This window comes from Homalodisca vitripennis, chromosome X (genome assembly GCF_021130785.1).
Source record: "Homalodisca vitripennis isolate AUS2020 chromosome X, UT_GWSS_2.1, whole genome shotgun sequence".
Taxonomy (NCBI): domain Eukaryota; kingdom Metazoa; phylum Arthropoda; class Insecta; order Hemiptera; family Cicadellidae; genus Homalodisca; species Homalodisca vitripennis.
This window is the reverse complement of record NC_060215.1, coordinates 137,969,603-137,996,836: the sequence shown is the minus strand read 5'-3', so window position 1 is coordinate 137,996,836 and position 27,234 is coordinate 137,969,603. Positions and strand designations below refer to the sequence as shown.

At 35.9% G+C, this 27,234-nt stretch overlaps 1 protein-coding gene across 4 annotated transcripts in view; it reads left to right on the top strand.

The window, feature by feature from the left end:
* Positions 1–27,234, top strand: part of LOC124369898 (unconventional myosin-XVIIIa) — a 145,279-nt gene that overhangs the window by 48,411 nt on the left and 69,634 nt on the right. For 2 of the 4 annotated variants that reach the window (XM_046828054.1, XM_046828053.1), the window contains exons 16-19: positions 1,951–2,113; positions 3,670–3,847; positions 5,713–5,871; positions 8,329–8,532. In XM_046828054.1, the coding sequence (XP_046684010.1) occupies positions 1,951–2,113; positions 3,670–3,847; positions 5,713–5,871; positions 8,329–8,532 (704 nt within the window). Of the gene's footprint in view, positions 1–1,950; positions 2,114–3,669; positions 3,848–5,712; positions 5,872–8,328; positions 8,533–23,494; positions 24,436–27,234 lie in introns of those variants that run through there. The other 2 variants (XM_046828057.1, XM_046828055.1) reach the window with 2 other exon arrangements.

The following is a 27,234-nucleotide window of genomic DNA, read 5'->3' as shown; positions in this document are numbered from 1 at the left end:
CTCAAATCGGATGGGCAGCGGTGCTGTCCACTATGGCGCCAGCCATGTCATTGTTGCGTCCCCACCAGCTTGGATTTATTTTCGCCGCGTCATTGATACTGTGCCTTTTAAAAAGTTAAATGGATTTAAAGGTCCAAAGGTAAATAATAATGTAGTCGAAAAGTATTACAATGGAAATGTTATATTTCTATAAACTAACATGAGTTACAATGAGTATTAATAATGTGACAGTAAATAATTATAACATGATAAAAAATAAAATTTAACTGTTTATTATTGTTCCGAATACAAATTTAACTGCAGGCTAGTTGTCATCTTGTTGTTAAAATATCTGAGATGAATGGTACTTTTCAAAACAAACAGCAATGTGAAGACCGGGCTCATTTTCACAAGTTTTGCAATAAAACTTCACCCTTTTCCTGGTGCCGCCTTGTGCTCTGCTGCTACACATGACGCAATTCTTCACTTTTTTTACCTTCAAGAGGATATGGTAGATGAAGTTTCCCATTTAGTCGGGAAATGTCTTGCAATTGGGATGGTCTTCCTTTTTTATTTTCGTTCCTTACATCGCCAACAAGCTCTAATACCAGTAATTAATAATAATACCAGTAAAACCAGGTATTAATACTGATATATATACACTTTTATTTACAGTTATATTTACACTGATATCTACAAAACTTTATTTACACTAATATTTAATAAAATTGCACAATACTAAGAATAATAAACAATCCGTTCTAATAATGCGTGTAGGTTAACTCACTAGTGACAATGTGGTTAAAAGCGCGCTAAAATGAAAGCCTAGAATGCAATATTGACCAGATGATCAATTTCCAAGCTTTGTAATGAAACAGCTGATTAATCTTAGTGCGTTGTATTATAAAAAAATACGTCAGAATAAAAAAAAGAGTTTATAACTTGTGGTCAACGCTGCTGTCCATCCGAGCGCTAGTAGGATTATTCAACGGACAGCACAGCTGACCATCCGATCTCTGAGGACGACGACTCTAAAAATATATGCGCGCGCTAGAGGAAATGGCGGTGGCCAACACTGCTGCCCATCCGATCTCTGTGGACATTCTAACATTACCGCTCCGAGCGGAAAGGGTTAATATATTACTCAATATTTTGGAATCTGATTAGATACAAACTTGTAACAACCAGTTGAAATTGTTGTAGATCTTATTCCATATTTACATGTTTTAGTATTGATATACAATATCAATATTGAAACTGAAAATAATGTGGAATAAAAATCTAAAATTCTTATATTCTTTAAAATAATAATAATAACAATAACTTTTTTCAGCTAATAAAGCTCTGTGCTCATATCATTGCTCTGTCATTTAAGAGTCACTACTAATGAATATAATTTTATTAATTGATTATTATGAACAGGTAATCAGTATCGAGTGCCAACCAATCTTGAAAAGTAAAGAGTAAATATATATATATATATAACAAAAGTATATATATTTACTTTTCAAGATTGGTTGGCTAAACAAAATCTTGTTTATAAAACCTTTTAACCTAATTATTTTGAACAAAAAATTAAATCCGTTTCCAGATTTAAAAAAATCTATTACTTATAATTTAAATTGATACATATTTTGAAAAGCAACTATTCAACTAGTTCTTAAAGTAAACATCAGAGGGCAACATTTTGGTACAGTTGCACAATTTTTCACTACTGTAACACATTCTTCTAGCTGTATGATATTTTTAAGGATATTTAATTAATGTGTTGTGAAACATATTTGTTGATTCTTTTCCTTATGGCTTATTCTCCATTATCTTTGTCTCGTGACAAAATAAAATTTTCTGTTATTAATCATTATACTGATTCAGTTTTATATTTACTAAGACAACTTGAGTATGTTTATATGTATATTATCTGGATAGAGGTTATGATCAAACCGATAATGTAGTGTTCATGATGTTGTGCAGAAAGTGAACCTGTCATGAAGAAAGGTCCCAACCACAACCAGTTGACGCTATACCATTGCAATGCCACCATGCCAGTTTCTTACTGCGTCTCGGGCTGGCGTAAAGAGTGCCTTGAACATCCACTTATCCGCTCTGCCGCCTCTGTGCTCAAGGACTCCCAAAAGTTAGTTGTTTTTATTTTCAAACACTTATTTTCTGACTTATACAGTTCACTCCATCCTCAATTTTTATTGTCTTACAAGTTTACTTTAAGTTAATTATGTCTAACTTAAACAGTACTTAGAAAACAATAATATCTTAAATAATTATCACCATTGTTTTTATCACAGTCCGTTAATCCTAACTATAGCCAATGATTTTATAGAATTTGTGATGCTCAGATACGAGTAAATATGAAAAAATAAATTGTTTAATATTTAATTCTTAGTAAAACATACTGTATATGTCACAGTCTATTATTATTGTCAAAATTATATTAGGCAAGACAATAACCCTGATAGCAAACACTGTATGCAACATTACTTTTCATTCATATCTAAAGTAGTATATGAAGTTCCTCAGGAACTCGTTTTTGGACCACTACTGTTTGTCTGGACTTATTGACCTTCCAATACTTAATTTACTGTCAATTTTTATAGAGAATGAAGTTGACAGTGATCATGAAAGTGACATTATAATTAAAATAAATTAATTCCTTATAGTATTCAGAACTCATCAATTTATATTTACATTTAAAAAAGAAAATATAGTAAAATTTGTTTTTATACTTAACAATGTAGATAAAGTTCGGCCGTTTTAAATAAAAGCTGAACCGGTGCAACTGTTCCAACCGGTAGCAGAAAAATGATCTGTCGGTTGCTGAGGCTATTGAGGTGAAATTACAAGAAGATGATCAACAAGTGTTTTGTACAAGTTGATGACTTGGGATGGTTACAATTAAATACAACACAAGGAAGAATCAGGCGATGGTCCACATCCTGCTCCTTTTAAGGATCAAAAGCCATATTAATATTAGAAAAAGATAAATCCATTTTTAGAACTAACCATTGATTGAAATTCGAACTGAAAGGATTATGGTAAAATTATATTCTGTAAGGAAAAAAGGTTTGTGATGAGTTGTGTAATTTGAATACTTTGAAAAGTTATTAATTTATCCATCCACTCTAAAATATGTTTCAGCATTTTAATATGGCACTACTTTCATTAGTAAATTAAATTCCAAGTTGAGAGATCAAAAAGTGTAAGATGGAAGTGTTTTATCAGAATCTTGGTTAAACAAATGAAATAATGATTTATGGACTATCTTATACTACTAAAAAAGCATACAGAAAGAAACTGTGTATCTTTGTTCTTTATTTAAAACAGTATGACCATCTTAAACAAGTTCCCTCCACACAGTATTCAAGTAGCATGACTACATTGGTACCAGCCAATTACTACATTATTTGTCATTTCTTTCCCACATCTGGTGTATTCACTGGTAGTCAGCAACGAAAATTCTGTGATATTCTTCTAGTATTAAACAACGGAAATATCACATTAACACTTTTAATGCAATTATAACATTTCAATCAAGTCACCTTATATAAGCATTTTGTGACATAAATACATGGTGAGAAAAATCTTATCATTTCTAACTATGCTGTAGTAAGGTTGTCCATAAAAATTGCTGTTTTAAAATTCACTATAAATTAAACAATTATATGTTTTAAATTGCAGGAAGGAAGTGAGCGAGTTGTTTGTGATGAGTTGGGGTGCTGGACTGACAAGTTCATTGACGGGCTCTGTGGTCGGACTGGAAGGGCTCCAGACACTGAGGAAAGGCTCAAGCCTCCATCGTACAGCTACTACTGCTCTCAAACGCAAATCCTTCTCACTTCAGTTCAAGTTTGTTGTGGTAAGTATTACTGGTCCGGACATTATACACAATTCATATTTTACACGCTATACTGTATTAAGTGAGTATACAAGATCTGGCTGAAAATTAATCAGATTACTGAAGATTAATCACCTTTGTCGAGCCACCTCGTCGTGGGTATTTGTTTGACCTTCATTACACTTTCCAACCCACTTTCTCACCATTCCATCACTCGTCGCGTCTTCACCTTAAACATCTTTCCATCTTTACTTGACGATACATTTCAGCTGCTTTAACATTCTTTATTCAAATTACAACATAAATTTCACAATCAGTGGGCTCAATAATTGTCTTAAACATATTAAATATGGACAATAAAGTGAAAACACAATATATGTAACATATGGAGGTTTTACACTTATTTATGATTACTGAGTATGAATCAAAGGAGACAATGAACAATACACTGACTAGAACAAGCAATTTGTACCATCAAAAATGATGGTTTTGGGGACCACTGACTTTCTAGCTAGAGCACTGGACGACTTTGTTGAGAAGAAGGGTGATTGGTTGGCTGAAAATGGTTGAGTGCCCATACATGTCCCAACACGATCACCTGAAATAGGATGTATCTTGAATTACCATTAGCGAGAAAATATGTCCAGGACTTTTGACGCAGTAGGCCGCATAAAAAGATTTTGGAGACACTGACTGAAGTAGCACTTGCAACACTAAGTTATTGAGGGAACTCGTAAAAAAACCCAACCAAAGTAAGTGGGGTAGATGGTTCTTGAAATTTTTAATACACTGAGAGAGTCCAAGCGACAAATGCTATGACGGCTGAGGAGTAAATGCCATGAGGGTAGTACGGTGCATTGTTGGTTTTATTTTAGACTACAAGAGTGCAAAAAACAGTCAGGTAGCAAACCCTGCCCGTCTCTTTTTTGTGCACATACAATTTTAATATTACTTCTTTTTAAAAACTCAGATTTCTGACTACTTCAATAAGAGAAATGCTTAATTTTAATTATTAAGAAATTAGCAAATTAGTAGTAACCAATGTAGATCAGTTGAGATCCAGTGAACATGTGCGAAACGCCGACTGCAGCGGGTGTACAATGAAATGATACTTACTTTTAAAGTAATCCTTTTACCTCCACACATAAAGTTTGTTTGGTAGCAGACACTTCTCCAGTTAAAAGTTTGCAGCAGACATTTCTTAAGAACTTAAATTGAAGAAATGCCCATAATCTTCACCTCTTTAGTGAAGGTTATGGACCCAGGCTTTGTATCCACAATGAAATTGTGACGGTGCATTATTTGCTATTTGTAGTACGAAGGTGTTTTCAGTTAGTGATAAGTACTGAAGTTGAAGGGTGTAAAGCTTACAGGATATTCAAAATTTGTGTAGATTCAAACATTTGGAGTGCCAGTCAAATAAAATTATTGGCCAAAAATGTAGTGGTATACTTCAGGTTGTACATCTGTGCCAGGTAAGAGAATCAGTAGTCGTTTTACTTTTAGAGAAATCGGTACCCTCCTACATTTACACCTATATTGATACAATAAGTTATTTTCAGCTTAGAGGATATTTTCACTATAACAGAGCAGCAATCTTATTGTGTGATCTTTAATAAATAGTTTAAATTAATTACATTTTAGCTTTTTGATCTTTTTACTTACGGGTATCCTGGTTTTAATTATTTATTTTCTTTATGTTTGTGAAAGTTTTAGTACTCAAAAGGAAGTAGGATTAAAGAATTTTAAATATAGGTTGCTTAAAAATAATGAATTCAGGAATCCACTCAGAAGCAAATTAATTCGAAATGATCACAAAGTATTCTGCTAGAATTGAAATAAGCGTATGCTCAGCTCAGTTTTACAACTTGAATCCACCATTGCAGGATGGTCTGGTGGACACACTGAAACGCACCAGGATCAAGTTTGTGCAGTGTCTGATACCTCACCAGACTGCAGGACTCAGCGAAACGTTGGTACCGGCTCATCACAGTTCTGCTCCTCAACCAGACTGTCTCATCGATATTCCTCTTCTCCGCAATCAGGTCAGTATGTATGTGAACCGTGAGTGTCCAACATTAGCGACTAGGAAAGAAAACCTATTTCCCTTCAAAGGTTTTAGCTCTCCTACTGCTTGAGAAAATGTATAAATTTAAATGAAAATAAGCATTTTTTTTTTGTATAATCAGATTTATTCTTTTAGAGAAACCATCCAATTGAAGATGATAATTTATGCATGTCAAAATGGTAAAAAAAGTGCTTTACACTTCACTAAACAGGGCTGTTGCTAGCTATTCTGGTGCGCTAGGAAAAATACCATTTTGCCACCCCCAACACCAACTCGATGGCTCCCCACCCACAAATGACACTAGTTCATTTAAATGGATACATAGTTTTTTTATAAGGCTTTTAACCCTCCGGCTGGCGCGCATTTGAGCCTTGACTGGCACCCTGTTTTGTAGCTTCGTGCAGAGTTTTTAATTTTTTATCCTGTACAATTAATTATTGGAGAAAACAAAAAATCTTTATACATCAAATTTACTCTGCAGAATATGTTGTACAATATAAACATAATTATAATTTGACTTGCCTAAATAATGGTGGATGTTTGATGGTCAGAACTCAAAACTTTTTTTTTTTTCAAAAAACACTTTTTATATTAAGCCATTAAAAAACTCAAAATTAATTTTATTTAAAAATCTAAAATATGCATAATGTTCACTTAATTATGCACAAAAAGAAAATACATAGTTAGAAATACTTTTATTTTACAAATGAAATTACAATTGAAAAAAACAAGACTATATACAAGCACTAACAGTTGCCGAGTCGCGTCACGCGGAAGTAGTCGGGAGCTTTTAGCGGCCAGTAAAATAACAAATATTCATATATATATAAAAGTGAATACATTATTATAAGGCTTGGGATCTTGTGATTAAATTGATATAACTTTTATGCGATTCGAGCGGTAATTATCGGAACTATGACGTAATTAGTAGACGATGTTTAATGAGTCGTATATTACGACTCTGCCAGTTCACGGCGGGAAAAAATGAGTCGTAATTTACGACGTTGCCAGCCGGAGGGTTAAAAGCTTTTAAAAGGGCACTCTAGGTAGCTGCCGGCTATGCATCTGAGGCTTCGCTTTTATCATGGGGATAAAGATTAAAACTGTGTAAAGAATAGTAATTTGTCTTAATCCATAAATTTTTTCTCCAGAAAGTTGGGATTGTACTGACCTAATACAAATTGTTAGAAATATGCTTATTTGCTAATAATAAGGGCTTAAAATGTATAGTCAGAATACTCTTTCTTACAGAATAACTTATACTGAATATAAATTATAAACAATTAATACTAATAGATAATTGTATTTTTAACTATTCATTTGCAAGTCCGAAATTAATCGTTTGTGGGTTTTTGACAAAGCCTTACTCATAAAGCAGTTTTAAAATTTATCCCCATGTAAAAGCGAAGCCTCAGATGCTTAGCCAGCAGCTGATGAGCATTTTCTTTCTCGTTTTTTCATACATGATATTTATCCCCCCACACGTAAAATAGAGGTAGCTAAATAGGCCTCTTATATTTTAGTCAAGTCAATGCATAAGTTACATAGGCATTATGCTGACACTCAAAGTAATATTTAATCTGACTAAAATTCAATTCCGTTTTATCGATGGTCCGTTTTTGTTTGCTTAAAGTACAGTAATCTATATACATTTTTGTAATTTTTCTTCTTTTTGCTCCCCCTCGAAACTGCCACCCTAGGCAACGGCTTAGTTTTCCTAATGAAGCCCTGTCACTAAAATATGTTAATGTGATAGTGAACTTCCTTGGTTAAGCATCGACTGTAGTGAAACGGCCTTGTATTACTCCATATGAACAAAGTTTTAGTTTTAATTGTAAAGTGATACTTTTTGAATATTTAAATGGTGAAAAAAATAAGGTTTTATATTTGTTTCTGAAAGAATAATAAAAATATTGAAAACAACTGTGAAGCGTTTGGATGCACATTAATTGTGCCTTTAAAATGAGATCTCTCATAATTCTACGTGTAAACATAAGGTAGTAAAGTGTTTGAACTTTAATATTGTTGTAATGGGGCTAAAATCAAGATGACTGCAAGTGCAATCAATTCTTAATGTAATGTAATATTAAGGTGCTGTAATTTACATTCCGTACGTAACCAGATTTTATGTTCCGTAAGTAAGCATTAGAGTAATCATCAGATCATATCAACCTTTCAATCATTTGTGAAATTTTGTTATTATGCTTACAAAATTATAGCAAAAGCCTGCCAACTTTGCAGTTATTTTGTAATAGAATAACAGGATTGCGGACTTTGGCCATCATTATGGTTACATAAGGTATAACACAACATTTCGAGGATTGGAATCTATCCTCTACGTCAGGAGGATTATTCCTTAGGATATTTTAAATGCTTTCCTATATGTAATCCATTAGCCCAAAATGTTATTTATAATATTCTGGTTATTTGACAGATAAGAGGGTCTCGAATCTTGGACGCAGTGAGGCTTCATCGGCAAGGTTTCCCCAAATCTATGAGCCTACAAGAGTTTGCCAGGAGACTCCACTTGCTAGCTCCCAGTGTGGTTGTAGAAGACAACCAAGAAAGAGCAGCTGTGGAGGAGATGGCTTCATCTTTGGATTTAGACCCTGCTACGTACAGGATTGGGGTTACCAAGGTGAGCACCTTTGTTTCTTTTTATGTGTATTGCTAGCGGTCTGTTATAGCTTATATTTTTTATCAGAGGAGTGAGAAATTTAACCTGAGATGAAACTAAAATTACTCTTCAAAGTAACCAGATTTAACATATATAAGTAGTATTAAATTGCTATGGTGTAAACATGACTGTTATCTGAGGTAATAAGAAATATAAAATGCCAACTGTAATTGTGATGAGGGGGAGGTGTATCTTGTTTAATGTCACCAAAGATCTGTTTATTTCGGAAGATCAGATTTCAAAGTTTCTCCTAGAAAGTATCTGGATTAAGTTACATACCTTGAGGCAAGAAATCTTTGTTTTCTTGACTTTTTCCCTCCTTCACTTCACTCAAATGTCTCCAACACTTATTTTCAAAACTTTGTCACATCGTCATGAAATATAACATCTTAATGTTGTAATCTTAACTGCTTTTAATTATGACTGGGACACTTGCTTTCTTTACCTTGGATGTAGCTTGTATAATCCTGGACTGGAACAGCTACTATTTTAAGATTTATGGACTAATTAAATCTGTCACAAGTCCATTGAGGTTAGAATGTCCCAGACCCCACCCTTTTGAACTACAATCAACAATCGACTTCCGTTCTGGCATTGTTGCACTGTTGAGAGGGATGAAAGAGGTAATCCTCCTCTTGAGAGATGCATATCCATGGTGTCATTTGGTTAAGGGATTCACCTAACTCTGGAGATTAATTTTGTTTATACTTTTAATCTTATAACTGAACTGAAGACGTACTTGTCTCTTCTCTCGATACTGCAGCTGAGGTTTTTAACTCTGTGATTACTATATCTATGAGGAATAATTTACCAATGAGGAAGAATATTTTCCAGTATATGAAGTGGTCTTCACCCAGCTTGATCACTTTGCTTAAGTGGAAGTGTTCTGCACAAAGAAAATTTAAGAGTCCTGATATTACTAATGACTATGCAGTGTATTCTGACCTTAGAAGAGAGGTAAAAGTTGAACTGGATCATGTCGAGAGGAGGCATTCTAGAATATTGAATTCTAACCGACAAACTTCTCATATCATGTGAACCAGTTTCGATAAGATTTTACCTCGGTTCCAGGAATCAGTATTGATGGATGGTTTTGTAACTGATGCTATTGTGCTTTGCTGTGCTATTGTAGAGTTGTTAAATTCTTTACATCAATCTTTAGACCAATAGTAGTTGTGAGAAGAAACTGAAAGGCTAAACATATCTGTCTGACATTCCTTCAGCATCAGTTTACACTGTCCAATCTAACATCAAGAACCTAAAATTTTCCTCAGCCTTTGGGATTGATCGTACTCCATTGATAATGCAATCTAAGGTATATCCGATATCATTGCTCATGTGCTGTATGATTGTTCCGATAGATTTCATTAGCACAACACTTTCCTTCCATTGGTAGTCATGCCAATTACAAAAAAGTGCTGCCTAACTCTTAATTTTAGACCAATTTCTGTTGTAAGCATTATTCTAAAAGTGTTTGAAAAAATTTGTGCAGTTTCTTTTACGAAAGAGTTTGTCATTTCATCTTTCCACTTAAGCTTGGTTTCATAAGAGATCGTTCGACTGCCACAGACATTTTTACAGTGGTTGATTCTGCGGTTGATTATATTATATTAAGTTTATATTAACAACCTTGCTTTCTTTACCTTTTTCTACTTTTAAAAGATTTAAAATAAATATCTATTACAAACTATCCAGTGGGTTCGGGCTTGAGAAGAGGTAAAAGTACAAGTAGATCACTGTAGAAGGCAGTTTTGAAAGTGCCTTGATGTCTAAGCCAATCAACTTCAAGAAATATAATAACCAATTTCATAAAATTATTTACTTGTCTCCAGCAGTTAATATTAATGACAGTTTTGTATTTGATGCTACTCTTATATGATCAAAGTTGTTATTGATGACAGTCCTGTAACTGTTGCTAACTTTGTTTGGATAAAAGCTTAGAGAACATTTCATTTATGTTTATAAATCTTTTGATAAGATCAGTTGTTAGAGGGAACCTGAGATTTAGAATATACCTGATTTAACTGTTGAAATTTGTCCCATATAGAATGGTGATATTCAGAGGATATTGATAGGACAGTTCACTTCATCCAGAATAATTCGCAATAGTTAACCCAGATTCCAAGGAATGGCCCCTGAACATTCGCTAATTTTTTACCAATAACAGTGTTTGTCCAAAAAGATTTTATGCAGTTTTCTTTGTGATAAAGTCTGCCACCTTATCTCACTACATCAACATGACTTCATGAAATAAAGGTTTGGGTTGTTCAAATACCACAAACTTGTCAAAACTGTAAGCAATAGCAGGTTTTGAGGTTGATCAATACGGTCAGGTTAATATTATCTACCCTAATTTCCAAAATGTGTTTGATAAGTTCCCAGATCACCTTTTTTTGAGGGAATTTCCAGATTTTCTCCTAATCTTATTTGTTGCATAAAATTGTATTTTTAAGAAAGAATAATGAGAGTATTTGATGTTTTGTTTTCTGAGAGATCTTTTACCAATTGAGGAGTATCTCAAGGCTTCAACTTGGACTCTCCACTCTTCTTATTGTTTATTAACCGCAGAAGTGGTAGTCAGAGTTTCCTCGAGTGGAAGGCCGATTTTTGCCTTTGTGCAGAGGTTCACTAAATTTTATACATTACACATAATATGATGAAACCTTACAGTGTTATATATTTTTGCAATCTGTATATTCCACAGATTATGAACTTAGCACAAAAAATGCATTAAGCTTATTAATATTGCTTAACAGTTATAGTTTGAATCTAGAGAAACATTCCTGTCTTTAAAATGTCAAAATCAGGTGACTATTAAAAAATAGTAAAATATATTTCTAATCAATTTCAAATTTTACAAAAGTTTCAAAATTAATTTGGTTCAATAGAAACATCTGTAGTAAATCTTAAATCCTTTATATTGGTTATATAACTTACTTAGAACATAGGTGAGAATGAGTTAGTGTAGTTGTTGTTTCTGTTACTAATTATATAAAACTTAAACAAATTTTTTTAAGACACTTACTGTGTTTCAGCTGAAAAAAGTGCTGAAAAAGTAATAACTGCAACAAATGATAAGAATTTTCAAAATAACCATTTTATAATTGCAAGATATATATCCTGTAGCAAATTTTCTGCTAAATACAAAAAAATACATGTTTTTATAGTGTTTCAACCAAAAAAAGTACTACAAAATATGCTAAAACCGCCAATGTGCTTTCATAATAGTTCCTTAGTTAGCTATCAGTGTAGTAAAAATTAACAGCACTACTGTGCAGTTGGTTTAGTTCAATTAAATACTACTAAATGCCAATTATATCATCATATAGCTGTTAAGGGGTTAAAGATATAATATCCATCCTGCACTGGGACGTCCAGCTTTATGATGATCATATTAAAATCTTTCTGCCTATTTTGGGAGTGACAGACTTTTTATTTATAAAATCAAGCACTGCTCCTGAACATCAATTAGTAGTATATTCAGCTGGTCATTAATAGGATAATTAGGTGATAAGGACTGATAACAAGTGTTGATTAATATTACACTGATCACAATCAATTTGGACACATCTATATATCCGGCCAATTATTAGTTGTTGATTGTTTGGTAAATTTTTTTATGAAAATTATAGTTTAAATTTTGCACCATATAATACTCCAATAATAATAAATAAATGTTGACCGTGGTGTTGTCAAACATGTGCTTGATCATAAATTTATTCACACAATTCTTATTTGTATCCATTTTTAATTATTTTGAGAAGTTCCCAAGTCTTTTATCTTTTAAATAAGACCACTTGTGAAAACATCATATGACGAGTAGAAATCTAGCAAAATGAGTGTGGACAAGTTAAAAACACTGTCAGAAGAAAGGGTATACTGGAACTCTCAGCTTTGTATAGTCTCCTAAAATGCTCTGATCGTGAAATATTAGGAAAGAATAATAATAAGTCCTCATTGGATAAGCAGAAAATGAAATTATCTTAAATTCCTAAAGCACATCTATTTCATCCTTTGGAATCTAACTATTACAGGAAGAGAATGTTTAGTATAAAGCCTTTTTGCTCTTAGTGATATTATGATTTACATATTGGGTAGATCAGTGTGATTATACAAACTAGGCAAATATTTTCTCTCTGTTTTATTGCATGTACTTATCTTGATATAATGTGAAATTTTTGATTGTTTTGAGACATGTCACTAGGTCAAATAGTACTCATACTTTTTACAAAACTCAGGAGCATGTAAATCGTACCAGCTAGTTCATAACAGAATCAATGATTGTTTGACGAATTTTGTGGAATGTAATAAAAATCACCTTAAAAGGGTTACATGATTAGTCTTGTGATACCGTGTCAGACACAGCTAGGATGCAAACTTCATAGAGCATCACTGTGATCCTGTACATTGTAATATTAATAATATAATATTATTGCACTATTAACCTTGCACAAATCCAATTAAAAATGTGAAAAAGTAGAGTTTACTCAAACATTCTCACAAATCTTACTTTTAATGTGATTTTAATGATTATTGCTTTTATTTTGGTTTGTAAATAGCTGAAGACTATTTTCTGCCATTTAGCAGCGACCATCTTGGAACGGTGATAGGTACCCACTTATGGTTAGCACCAAAAATTGTTCTTTTTTATTCCATTTCCAACGATGGTTCACATGTAGGAGGTTGCTATTTGAACATTTTGAGTTGGGGTGCATGCCCCCCAGGAGGGTTGGTCACCCAACATTTTTTGACACACCAAAAAGTAGCTCAATAACCTAATAACCAATAACCAAAATTTTATTTTAAATGGTCAAACTGTGTAGAAATGATCTGGATGATCAATGAATTTTGTTCAACTAGAATAATCCACTGAGAATTATTGAAAAGAATTTCAGGCACTTCAGTTTTTGTATAAATTCAGAACTAAAAAGCATTTTTTTTCAGGAATTACCTCTAACATATGGGTAATTTTAACCTTCATTGATTGGCCTATTTATCCAATAGTTTAATCATTTCCTTGCCCTTTCTTTCTTGCTGTCTACTGAATTCTATTCAATATTACTTTGTACAGCAAAAATTTTAGTACTGGGGCAATTTGGAAAATAAATTTGTTATGTTGAGAGTCGTGATCTCATAAATTAATAATGTAATATTTTGCCAAAAGCACAACATTTGGGTACAAAACTGAAGTATTTCATTCACGAAAATAAATTCACCCAATTAGTCGAATTAAACATTGTAATTGGCACTCAAATGTTTAAGTTAGTTTTAGATTTTAAAATTTAGAAACAGTTCTCTTCTATACTGACCAAGGCGGAGTTTGAACTAAACCCTGTGCTCTAAAAATAATCAGCAATTTGTAACAGCAAGTATAAATATGTTTTGTAGTTTACATCTGAATCGATTATGAAAATGCCAAATGCAGTAGACTTCGCAAAATTCGAGTGTGGAAAACGATTGATTCCGAAATCGAGTACAAAATACGTAATAATCTATATTATACATTATTATTACATTTTCTGTCTAGCCTATTTTAATTATTTGAAGTGATATATTTATATTCCGTAAAAAACTGAAAATGATAATAAAACATAATTAATTGTGATATGATTTAATAGTAGATATCAAGATTTGCAACTGTCAGATTAATCATTTGACGTTGTTGTTACGTAAGGTCTTGTGTAAACCAATAAACCAAAAAAATGTCATATAATTAATTTTTAAATATTCCGAGGGTATTGAAACTTTCTGGTGACCCTTTTATACGCTCTTGAACAGGAAGTACTAATACATTTAGCGCTGGGCTTTGTCCAAAATATTAACATTGGATGTTAGCATTTCCAAGTTGGCTAAGACAAATAATACAATCAAGGAGTCCTCCAGGCTCACGTGAATCCTGACCACGGCGATTCCGGTCTCAGCTTTATTGGTGGGCCGTTTAAATCCAGTTTCCAATATCAAACTGCCAACACTGAGGTGACCCAGAGGTGATATCGACATAGTAGCAGTCGCTGACTCATTGTATACGAGGCATCGCATATCGTCGAGCCAGCAACAGAGAAGAGCGGTATTGCGCAGTTGGCAGTGATACTCTTGGGAACCGGAACCGGACATTTATCTAGCGGACCGTGCCGTGGACACCGGTGAGCGCATGCGTATTGCTGTGGCTCGCCTAGCGCATGCGCCTGTCGTCCGACACTATACATAGCTTTGGTGGCAGACGTGTTGTCCGTGTCTCATTAAGGACAACTGAGTCAGGGGGTCACGTCCAGCCCCGTATCGTCAAAACAGTGACGTATACATGATTTGATGCGGAGGGGTTGATTTTGTTTTCTTGGAATACTATATATATTCTGTTAAAGATGCAAAGTGTTTTGTTTAGAAAATACAATGTATTCTACCACATTCATTGTATACTCATACCTTGCTCAATTTCCCACCTATACGGAATTTATTTTTAAATTCTGAACTAAAACACAGTTCAAATTCTAGCGTTAAAAATCTAATACTTATATTTTCATTAAATTTTTAACATGTCTACAATATTTTTTCAGAAGAACTCGTCAGACGATTCTCTGTGTCGATATATATATATATATATATAATGAAGTAATGATGCAGTATACACTATTTAGGATGTTTAATTCCCGTAGTCTAAAGAGAATCGCTATTATGAGTAGCGGTACGATATTGACTTTGTTATTGGAAAATAACCAAATAATTACGGAATAACGAACGAATTTAAATAACGATTACTGCACACTGAACATGCACACAGTGTACATTAACGGTGTACACAGCCGCAAATGCCTAATATAATATTCTGTGTCCAAATTGTTAACCTTACTACAATTACTCCAAGATAACAAAGGCAGTAAACATTCAACGTTAGTCGTAGGATGCTCCCAGCATCCTTTTACATCGGAATATTAATACTCACGGAATTGTAGTTGTAAATAGTAATTACAATACATTGTAATGCTGAGTACCTCAGCATTCTTTGATAACGTTTGAGCAATCTTAGTATGCTCTCAAACTCGCGTTGATTCAAACGACAGCTACATGATAAGCTACAACACTTTCAGTTTCTTTTGTAATAGTCTTACAGTTATGAGGGATGTATCGCCTATCTTGACCTATCTTATTGCCTATGATGACCTAAGAATAAATAACGTATGTACTTAGACCTCACGTTATTTGTCAATATTATGATAAAGTTTTATATCGATTTATGTTCAAATATTTGTAGACGGGATCGTTTTAGTAGGACGCGTTTCATGTTCCGCATTCCCTTTCCACTTATCGTTTCTCATATTTTAAATCGTGGATTGTTCTATAATTGCATGGAAGACGGTTTTCAGATCGAGCGAACTTTCGTCCACGTCCACGCACTCCCTTTGCCAAGTGGTTTACTTTACCTTCGGCGATATAACATATATAGTTTACAACGTTTAGAAAATTAGTTATTGCATGTATTTTTATTTCTACTTAAGACATTATTTTGCCTATCCTATTTATTTTTGTTTATAGATACGTTCAATCTAGACGCAACAGTGAAATTTTTACGTTGTTAATTACATTAAACTAATTAATTATATAATATGTTAAGTAGCTTTATTTCGCAATTTTTAAAGTGTTTAAAGTAGAAACAGTTTAAAAAATAGGAGTTAGTAATAGTATGAAGAATGACTGTGTATATGAGTAGTGGATTATATTGTCTGTGTCGTAGACTATGGTTCCTGTTTATTGTAAATGCCCTGCCAGCGTGAGTGTTTCAGAACAAAGAGTCACCTAATCTGCCAAGCATCTCCCCCTGGCGGACAGCGTATATACAGATTTGTCGATTCAAGTTGGATAATACCGATTTGTTTGTATATATATATATCCGTATAATGTACATGTACAAGAAATTTACATTGCAACCCCTCCTACATCTAACAATTCCGCAAAATGTCATTATTTTACAGATCATGTTCCCAGACCGCGCTTAGCTTACAACATTTTAAGATATGTAGTATTCCTGCCGACTTTGAAAAGAAAATACAGCTGGCTTCCTCTTAACCGACTTTGAATCAACCGCCCGTCGCGTCGGCTTAACCGTGTTCGTTCCAGGAAATGATACTTTCCTGCAGAGTTTGAAAAGTAAATACAGCAGGAGCCCTATTAACCGGCCTTGACTCAACCGCCCGTCGTATTAAACCGTGTTCGTTCCAGGAAATGATACTTTCCTGCAGAGTTTAAAAAGTAAATACAGCAGGAGCCCTATGAACCGGCCTTGACACAACCGCCCGTCGTGTTAACCGTGTTCGTTCCAGGAAATGATACTTTCCTGCAGAGTTTAAAAAGTAAATACAGCAGGGGCACTATGAACCGGCCTTGACACAACCGCCCGTCGTGTTAACCGTGTTCGTTCCAGGAAATGATACTTTCCTGCAGAGTTTAAAAAGTAAATACAGCAGGAGCCCTATTAACCGGCCTTGACTCAACCGCCCGTCGTGTTAACCGTGTTCGTTCCAGGAAATGATACTTTCCTGCAGAGTTTGAAAAGTAAATACTGCAGGAGCCCTATTAACCGGCCTTGACTCAACCGCCCGTCGTCGTGTTAACCGTGTTCGTTCCAGGAAATGATACTTTCCTGCAGAGTTTGACAAGTAAATACAGCAGGAGCCCTATTAACCGGCCTTGACTCAACCGCCCGTCGTCGTGTTAACCGTGTTCGTTCCAGGAAATGATACTTTCCTGCAGAGTTTGAAAAGTAAATACAACAGGAGCCCTATTAACCGGCCTTGACTCAACCGCCCGTCGTGTTAACCGTGTTCGTTCCAGGAAATGATACTTTCCTGCAGAGTTTGAAAAGTAAATACAGCAGGAGCCCTATTAACCGGCCTTGACTCAACCGCCCGTCGTGTTAACCGTGTTCGTTCCAGGAAATGATACTTTCCTGCAGAGTTTAAAAAGTAAATACAGCAGGAGCCCTATTAACCGGCCTTGACTCAACCGCCCGTCGTGTTAACCGTGTTCGTTCCAGGAAATGATACCTTCCTGCAGAGTTTAAAAAGTAAATACAGCAGGGGCACTATGAACCGGCCTTGACACAACCGCCCGTCGTGTTAACCGTGTTTCGTTCCAGGAAATGATACTTTCCTGCAGAGTTTAAAAAGTAAATACAGCAGGGGCACTATGAACCGGCCTTGACACAACCGCCCGTCGTGTTAACCGCGTCCTTTTCAGGAAATTATACACTTTTCTGCAGAGTTTGAAAAGTAAATACAGCAGGAGCCTTATGAACCGGCCTTGACTCAACCGCCCGTCGTGTTAACCATGTTCGTTCCAGGAAATGATACTTTCCTGCAGAGTTTGAAAAGTAAATACAGCAGGAGCACTATGAACCGGCCTTGACTCAACCGCCCGTCGTGTTAACCGCGTCCATTTCAGGAAATTATACACTTTTCTGCAGAGTTTGAAAAGTAAATACAGCAGGAGCCTTATGAACCGGCCTTGACTCAACCGCCTGTCGTCTTAACTGTGTTCGTTCCAGGAAATGTTTCACATCTATTTTAGCCATTCAGTACAATAACAATAAACAAGTCGTTATTTTAGTTGACCTAATTCTGATGTATTTCTTGGACAGATCAGTTGTGTGCACTATGTTTAGTAATTTTAAAAAAATGTGGTGTGGTATATTGTATTTTTAATCGTGTTCTTTGCACAAACACAGCTATGGTGGGAAGAATTGATTCAACGCGAAACGCGTAAACTAGTTGTAGCGACTATGAAATGAACATTTGGCACATAACATTTTACAGCCTAGGGATTATATAGGGTGTTTTAATTTTTACCGATTTCTTTATCTGACCAAGCTTAGGTTCCTAAGAGGGCGTGTACTGTACCGTGCCCGTAATCTATGTAGTATTGTCATGAGCAGAAACCCCAGTCAGCCGCTCATTATCAGCTAGCGCAATGGCGCGCGGTGAAGTCACCTCTGTGTTGTTACGTGCCTTTGTGTGTTTACCTCTTTTTTATGCACTCTATTTTGGTCTACAAGTCACGCTCTGTCGATAGTGTGTCGCGGCACTCGGCCTGAAGCGGCGAACTGCAGTGGTGAGGTCGATTTACTCTTTGTCTCTCGGGGCCCTCAGTCGCCGTCATCCGCATCAGTCTTCTGCTTCATCTTTATCGCACCATCTAGCTTTGAGTCGCCCATCACATGTACACAGTCCACCTCATTCTTATCACTTAAATAAAGTAAACAGGATTATAATATGGTAATTTGCACATAATATGAACGCTATTTGAAACCATGTGACTCAAACTCTGTGAGACCTTTCTAGAAATGCACCCTTTTTATGTTAGAGCATTCTAAAATTTGGAAAAGCTAATGTTGTTTTGACAGTGGTTGAGCTATTTGATCAGATGCTGCCTAATCCATACATTCTCAATTTTTGTCTTACGTAAATAAGAATTTCTACTGGGATCATTTTTATGGTCATAAATGAAATGTGCTCCACCAAGACCCAGATACTTCCAATGTCACACCAAATAGCTGTTGCCATAAAAGTATAATTTATTTTTACACACTTTTAAGGAATTTTAGCTTTGTGTTATAAAAACAATGTCTCTAAATTCAAGGATCTGTTGTTATAACACTGCAATACGCCATACAAGTATAAGATCTGTGTTTAAAGATTTCAAATACAAGTGTGGAAATATACAGATGTCTCTGTAGTGGATAAAATACAAGACGTGGTAGTATGGAACACACTCTATATTGTAAAAGCTTATTTTACCAGTTACCTACAATTTATTTCTAAGCAAGTCGTGTCACCAGAACGGCTAAATTTACTGAGATTAAATTTCCAGGATGTTTTATAATTTATTTACAAGACCTACATTGAAAATAATCAACTCATTGTAGTATTATACTTTAAACTTGCAGCCTTTTAAAATATTTTACAGGTAGTAACTAAAACTCGTACAATTTTATAACTTGTCACTATCAGCGTTTTACATCTTTAAAAGCTATCAAACAAAGGGTGCCAGTAAAAAGCGAGCAAACAATATGGCTTTATGATATAGTCCTACGTTTTCAGAAGTATATTAAATGAACGCCTCTTCACTTTTATCGTTTGATAGTGTGAGATAGTTGTAATGATGGTGTCGGATAGTTAATAAAACTGGATACAAATGTATACTTACAAAAATTAAAAAAAGTTCGGTTTTATTTTAGTTCAAAATGTAAAACAGTCGGAATTTTAAAACGGAATATTGGAACTAGTCCATTATTTTTCAGACTTGGTATAAGTAAGTACGTGTAACATTTCAACCTAATTGGTTTAGGAGTTCTTGAACGTAAATATTTAGTAAAACAACGTAAATGTAGAGCTGGTAAAAACGTCTTTTTACTGTCGGTTTTAGGACAAATCTTTACAGGAAAGTATTTTTTTTATTTTGGCCCATGCAATCCTGAATTACATGGGAACATTAGAGAGACACTCTGTTTATAAAAACACATGACGTCATTTATCGGCAAGAGCCTGGACATACGAAGTCAAAATATGTGTGTTAGGAGTGTGTGCTTGGTCCAAAACGTGAACTTCACGAAAGGTCGCAAAGAGAGAGTGTACCAGTTGACACTACTGCTGAAGCACGCTGGGGCAGGTATAGTTTTGACATTGACAGCAGACCCGAGGGTCTCGGTCGTGGTCTGGGAGTGTCGATGGCGATCAGACGATCAGTTGGAGTCTGTCCAGGGTATGCTGGCACGGCGCAGCGACCCTCTCTGCCGCAGCGCATACACAACTGGAGAAACTCGCGGCTATGACTGTTGTCCACCGTCTTGGAATTTTGGTACTTCTACGTTGGTCTTACCTAAAACTATGTGTGGCACGCTCGTGTTATTTCTTATGTGGTTCAGCTTGTAGAAAGGAGAAGTTGCACTTCACTCTAGGACCATCTTTCCAGGGGAGCGGCCCAAGTGGTAGCGCTGTGAAACCTCAGAGTATAATACGTCGTATAATAGTCTTAACAAGATGGTCGCTACAAAAACAAAATGAAGGAGGAACGACTTAAAAACCCAGTGGCGGATTGGATTTATTAATGAGTTTATTAATTTACACGCATCATCGATGATTGATCGAGAGTACAACTAAACATCAGTATGGCGTCGTGGGATACATGTGTTTGTTCATAAATAAAACCCCATTTCTTGATCCTATTTTGATGTTTTCTGTTATAGAATGTACTTAACTGTCCAAGCAAATAAATCTTGCGTGGATTTACAATTATTCTGCGTGAACCGTCGCAACAGTGAGATAAAGAATCTATAATTATATGAAAATGTTGTTTTCAGTTCTTTGTGGCCTAATTTTGTCCTAATAAAATTTTTAAAGACTTTTAAAATAGACGCTGAATCTTCTTATAACTACGATAAAATGCCATGTTGTTAAAATTAAAGTTTTCTTTAATTCGCACCACATAATGTCCATCATGGATGCCAACAGCAGCAATTTCAATTACACTAGTCGGGTTGCGTCGTTGCCAATTCCAAGTTCATTATCATGATTAGTGTATTGGTAAGTCGTTTTACCTCTTTGCTGAGAGCACCTTATCTCACCGCTGGTGTCCCTTAACCTCTCTGCAGAGTGCGCCCTATCTTGTCACTGTGGTCGCTTTACCTCCTGCTGAGAGCACTTTATCTCGCCAGATAGTCGTTTTACCTCTCTGCTGAGAGCACCTTATCTCACCGCTGGTGTCCCTTAACCTCTCTGCAGAGTGCGCCCTATCTTGTCACTGTGGTCGCTTTACCTCCTGCTGAGAGCACTTTATCTCGCCAGATAGTCGTTTTACCTCTCTGCTAGAGCACCTTATCTCACCGCTGGTGTCCCTTAACCTCTCTGCAGAGTGCGCCCTATCTTGTCACTGTGGTCGCTTTACCTCCTGCTGAGAGCACTTTATCTCGCCAGATAGTCGTTTTACCTCTCTGCTGAGAGCACCTTATCCCGCCTCTAATGTCGCTTAACCTCTCTGGCTGAAGATTTTAACACGTGGCCTGCTTCTCGAATGAGAAGTGTACATTTTAATAGTCACTTATTCCTTGTAAATAAAAGCATTGAGTAATAACAATCGTAATATGTATATATACAAAGTCTGAATATCATAAACAAAGAATTTTTTCCATAGGTTACTCACAATCCTATTGAAAAATAAATTAGAACACAGTTATTTTACTCACATTATTTTATGCACATTCACAATTTCCAGCTGACTTGTCAGTTTTTCTATGTAAGTTTCAATTGTTTACTTTGACCTACGTAAGGATATTGCAATAAAAAAAATCCTAGCAAGATTAAACTATGTTCATTTGGAGTTGTAAGTCGTTAGACAAAATGTACGAACTGTTTTGTAATTGTGTTCACATTTACATTCTGTGATTTAAAAAATAGAATTGCCGGGAAATTAAAAAACCGGACAAGGCGCTGGAAATTGTAAGCACTGGGGATAAGATATGTAAGATATGTTTAAGTAGAGAGTATTAAAAGTGGTTTTCTTGTAAACCCGCCCTTAATGTTCGTTCTTGCCGCCAAGTTGCGTCGTAGTGTTGTGCCGCGGTTACTCACACCGCCTGAAGTTGCGTCTCATTGTTGTGACGTAGTTGATGCTACGTAGAATAATTTAGGCCTGGTATCGTGCCGCATTTATTTACACCTCCTAAAGATGCGTATCATTGTTGTGCCACAGATTTTCTTGCACTATAAAGTATTCCAAAAACTTCTGTGACCTTGTTTAATTTCCTGTACAAAATGTGTCAAACAATGTTCACACAGTTAAAAACTTCGCCTCGCAGATATATCGACTCTGCCGAGGAGTTTCATCTTTAGTCGACAGATGTTAAATTAGAGCTTTTGACTGAATGAAACTGTTTCTAATTCTTGTTGATGTCTTGAAAACTGAAGATGGGTTGCTAAATGGTTCTAATGAGAATTACTCTATCGATTTCTCAAATAAGTAAGCTACGTTTTATACTATGTAAACTTGCTCCCTTCTTCAGACTATAAGCACAGTCCCCATAAAAGAGATCTCGTGTGGAGATGAGAATCATGTTAGCGCACCATAAAAAGCATTTGTCTAACTACAATTATAAAATAACATAAACAAAAAGTTTATGACTGTACAAGGTTTCTTGTATTTCACAAAATTTAAAGTTCCCGTGTGCTTTTGTTAAATTCACCAGGCTAGACTCCCATTCCCAAAAACTCCCAAAATGGCTTTTTATGATCCCAAAAAATTTCAAATATACATACTTTAATTTTCGCCTGTATATTTCCCTAAAAAGCTCAATGATTTTATATGGCTCACAAATTAATGAAAAGGTAATGAGAAATCTTAAAAAGCCTAGTGTTTTTACAGAATTTATTGTTCTTCGCGTAAATTAATCAGCTCGTTTTACTCACTTAAAAGGTACGCGAAAATTATTTCATATTGTCTGTTTTAACTCTTGTGTGGTTGCCGAAATGGGAAATAATTTCATAATTGCTCTTAAAGATATTTTTTACAGTTGTATTTACCAATTCACAGGACAACCGTCAACATCAAGCAGGTAATGTTACTTGAAGAGTTGGGGGGGGGGGGGGGTCGAATGATGTTTTGTAACTTGAAATTGGATTCATTGATGCAACAAATGTAATTTTTTGTTGTATTTGACAGTGAAAGTAAGGTTTTCATTTCGAACTTCCAAGTTACACACGTTCAGGGACATTGGGTAAATACACCTGCAGCAATGGTTACTATACCGATGGCCTCCAAACACAATAAAGTGGTATCATTGATAAAATGGTAATATAGCGCCACAACACGATGTATTGTGGAGCGGACCGGTTCTCGATAGTGTGATGTGCAGTGTCAGTGTGGGCCGAGGTGGGTATCATTACTGCGAGTGTGGTAGGTAGATGTGTGTGGGTCGTGGGCAGGTGTGTGGGTCTGGCTGTCCTGCCCACTATCCCGCAGAGGGGGGGGGGAGGAGGGAGACTGCCTACTGACTGTGCCTCAGTGCTCGGCTATCAGCTCCACCATGCTCCGGACGAAGCCATGATTCCTCCGGCCCCCCTGCCTCCGCAACTGACCGTCGTCGCCGTGCTCGTGTTCGCTGTGGTCCTCGCGGTGCTCGTGGTCCTCGCCAAGATGCCGTCGTCCAAGCTGCAGGTGATCGCGCCCCCTAAGCTCTCCAAGATCCCGGTGAAGGCGGCGGCGCTCCCCAGGTCTTCCCCCAAGCCGACCGAGGTCGTCTGGCCCAAGAGGCGTGTGGAGCCCGCGAAGAAGTCTATCGGAAAGGAGAAGCCGCCGGAAGATACAGTAATTAAATTCAACGCCTCAGATGACAAACCTTTGAAAGGATCTAAAGACAAATTGTCCCGAGAAGTGAAGACCAATTCTCCGGAAGAAAAGTCCAGAGTGGGTCCCCCGAAGATGGAGCAGCAGCCGAAGAGTTCTCCGCTTGCCGGCGAGTACAGTTCGATCCCTAAGTCGATTTGTGATAGAGTTACCTTATTAAATAATTGCAGAGCACAGAGTGGATCATCTCCGACGAACAGAAAGATGAGACCGTGTGAAGAGAGTGAAGCCGGCCCACTCAAGTCCGTGAGTCGGCTAGTACCGGCGTTGGGCAGACGGGTGAGTGGAATAGTGCCTACAGTACCTATAACAGTGCCTACGGCACCTGTAGAAGTGCCTAACTCTCGAGTACTACAGTGCCTTGCGGTGGTATCCAGAGCGTACAGAGCGTACTCTACACCCAGCCTCATCATTGGAGCGTTCTGTGTTAACACCGGTAAACAAATATCCGACCGTCGGTTCCGAACCGAGTGCCAGGTAACTCCTACCTTACCTACTTTCTTCCAGTGTCACTATAATATTGATATAGTCAACTATAGACGAACATATTTTAAGTACAATTAAGTATGGTATATATATATTTTTTTAAAGCATTGAACTTTCCAAAAGACATAACAAAAGAATATAACATTCGGTTGTCTTCGTGTAGGGCATTGGGAACCGTGTTTACAATAGCAACGAGAACAAAGCTATATGAACGACCTACTAAAGAAACAGTATTAAGGAAGAACTTATCCTAAGCAATGCTGTTCATACAAGCTCGTGGGCAGCGGAATGACCGGGATTCCTATTCGGTCCCATTGCCGACTACCCCCTAAGCAACATAACCTCATGCTACTCTGCTTAAAATAACCCCTGATCAACATAATCTTATAGTATACGTAATTCCCTTGTTATCTTGTTAGCTAATCCACTTGTTATCTCGTGATACACTGCTTAAATTAACTCCTGGTCTACATAAATAAGATTATAAATAAACTTAATTCCCTTGTGTTATCTCGTGATACACTGCTTAAATTAACTCCTGATCTACATAAATAAGATTATAAATAAACATAATTCCCTTGTTATCTTGTTAGCTAATCCACTTGTTATCTCGTGATACACTGCTTAAATTAACTCCTGGTCTACATAAATAAGATTATAAATAAACTTAATTCCCTTGTTATCTCGTGATACACTGCTTAAATTAACTCCTGATCTACATAAATAAGATTATAAATAAACATAATTCCCTTGTTATCTTGTTAGCTAATCCACTTGTTATCTCGTGATACACTGCTTAAATTAATTCCTGGTCTACATAAATAAGATTAAATAAATAAACTTTATATCTTGTTAGCTAATCCACTTGTTATTTCGTGATACACTGCTTAAATTAACTCCCTGGTCTGCATAAATAAATTATAAATAAAATTTAATTCCCTTGATATCTTGTTAGCTAATCCACTTGTTATTTAGTGATACTCTGCTTAAATTAACTCCTGGTCTACATAAATAAGATTATAAATAAACTTAATTCCCTTGTTATCTTGTTAGCTAATCCACTTGTTATCTAGTGATACTCTGCTTAAATTAATTCCTGGTCTACATAAATAAGATTATAAATAAACTTTAATTACCTTGATATCTTGTTAGCTAATCCACTTGTTATCTAGTGATACTCTGCTTAAATTAACTCCCTGGTCTGCATAAATAAATTATAAATAAAATTTAATTCCCTTGATATCTTGTTAGCTAATCCACTTGTTATCTAGTGATACTTTGCTTAAATTAACTCCCGATAACCATAAGCTCATGACGAATTTAATCCCCTTGTTAAATTTCATTTCATGATGCTCAGCCACTTGTTTAGTACAATTCCACAAAGAAACATTCACATCCTTTTTCAATTTAACCTCATGATGCTATGCTCTAATTAACTCTCTGTTCAACTATAATCTCATGTCGTCACATTTAAATTAACCTCCAGATCGGTACAATTCCTTGATGAACTTAAAAAACCCCTTGTTAAATTTAACCTCATGATGTGCTGCTTAGATTAACTCCTGGTCTGTATAACCTCACAAGGACCTCAGCCGCCTCTGACAACATCCGCTGTCATCTAAATACCTTGGTCAACTTAACTCCAAATTAATGCAATTCTGGTTTTGGCCTAGCAGCAAAGCCCGCGGTGAGAGATCGAATCTCAAACACCATAACACAGTTTTTAATATTTCTGACTCGTCAGAAATACAATATACATTACTCTGATTCAGTTTCCAGAGAGAGATTTTTTTACCCACTTGAAATTGCAATAGTTCAACATTTATTTCAAATCCCATAAAAAACTAAATATTTTCAATTAAAACCAATTTAAAATTTGTTTGGTTTATTGACAGTTCTTTACTTCTTATGGAAGAAATTCCTAACAATGGTTTTGTCAGTGTTTATGACGATTTTACAAAAATATTTTCAAGAGTACAAAAGTAAATATTATCGCGTCTTGCGTGAAGAAAACTCCACAAAGGACCTCACATATTCGGTTTTGGTTGTCTAATTTTAAAACGTGATACATTGGCGGCAAAAATTGAAATATGTTTTTTTATATTATTCTTTTGTGGTCGAGTGGGGTACCAAAGTAGGCATTTCAATTTACATTAGCATTTAAAAACTAAATTTGAAAATATATCTATTTTTAAAAGTAAAATTTACAGTGGCCAATCTCCGAAGGAGAAAAATGTGTCTGTATGGCTGGGGTGTGGAGCTCCTGGGACTTGTGTATTATTGGTTACTATTATTGGCTGCTGGTGTACACCAATATTCGTTAGGGAAGTACTAATTAGCATTTATACATGCTGATTGGCGGCTAATTGGTTACTGATAATAAGGGTCGCAATCGTGAAGAAAAACGTTTTAACATTTATAAATGCTTAAAATTGTACAGCATTTTAAAATGAGTTGGGAGTTCGGGACTTGTTTGGCACTCTGGTGGGATTTGACGGTGCTACGAGTCCTGGGATGGCCGCGGCAACGAGAGGGACTAACGATTCGCCCCCTCCCCCACCCCTATTAATGACCCTCCGCTGTTTTTCTAGCATCACAGTGAAGCACCTGGGTGCCGAGTGACTCCCTGATTGGTACTTGTTGATAACCATGAACTGGTTCGAACTGGTCAAGTGTGTTTAGTCTAGAGTGAGTCTCCAGGAACTGATGTGGATGAAAAAACTTGTGTATATCGAGTGTCGTCGCTATAAGTGTGTTTAGTCTAGAGTAAGTCTACAGAACAGATATAGG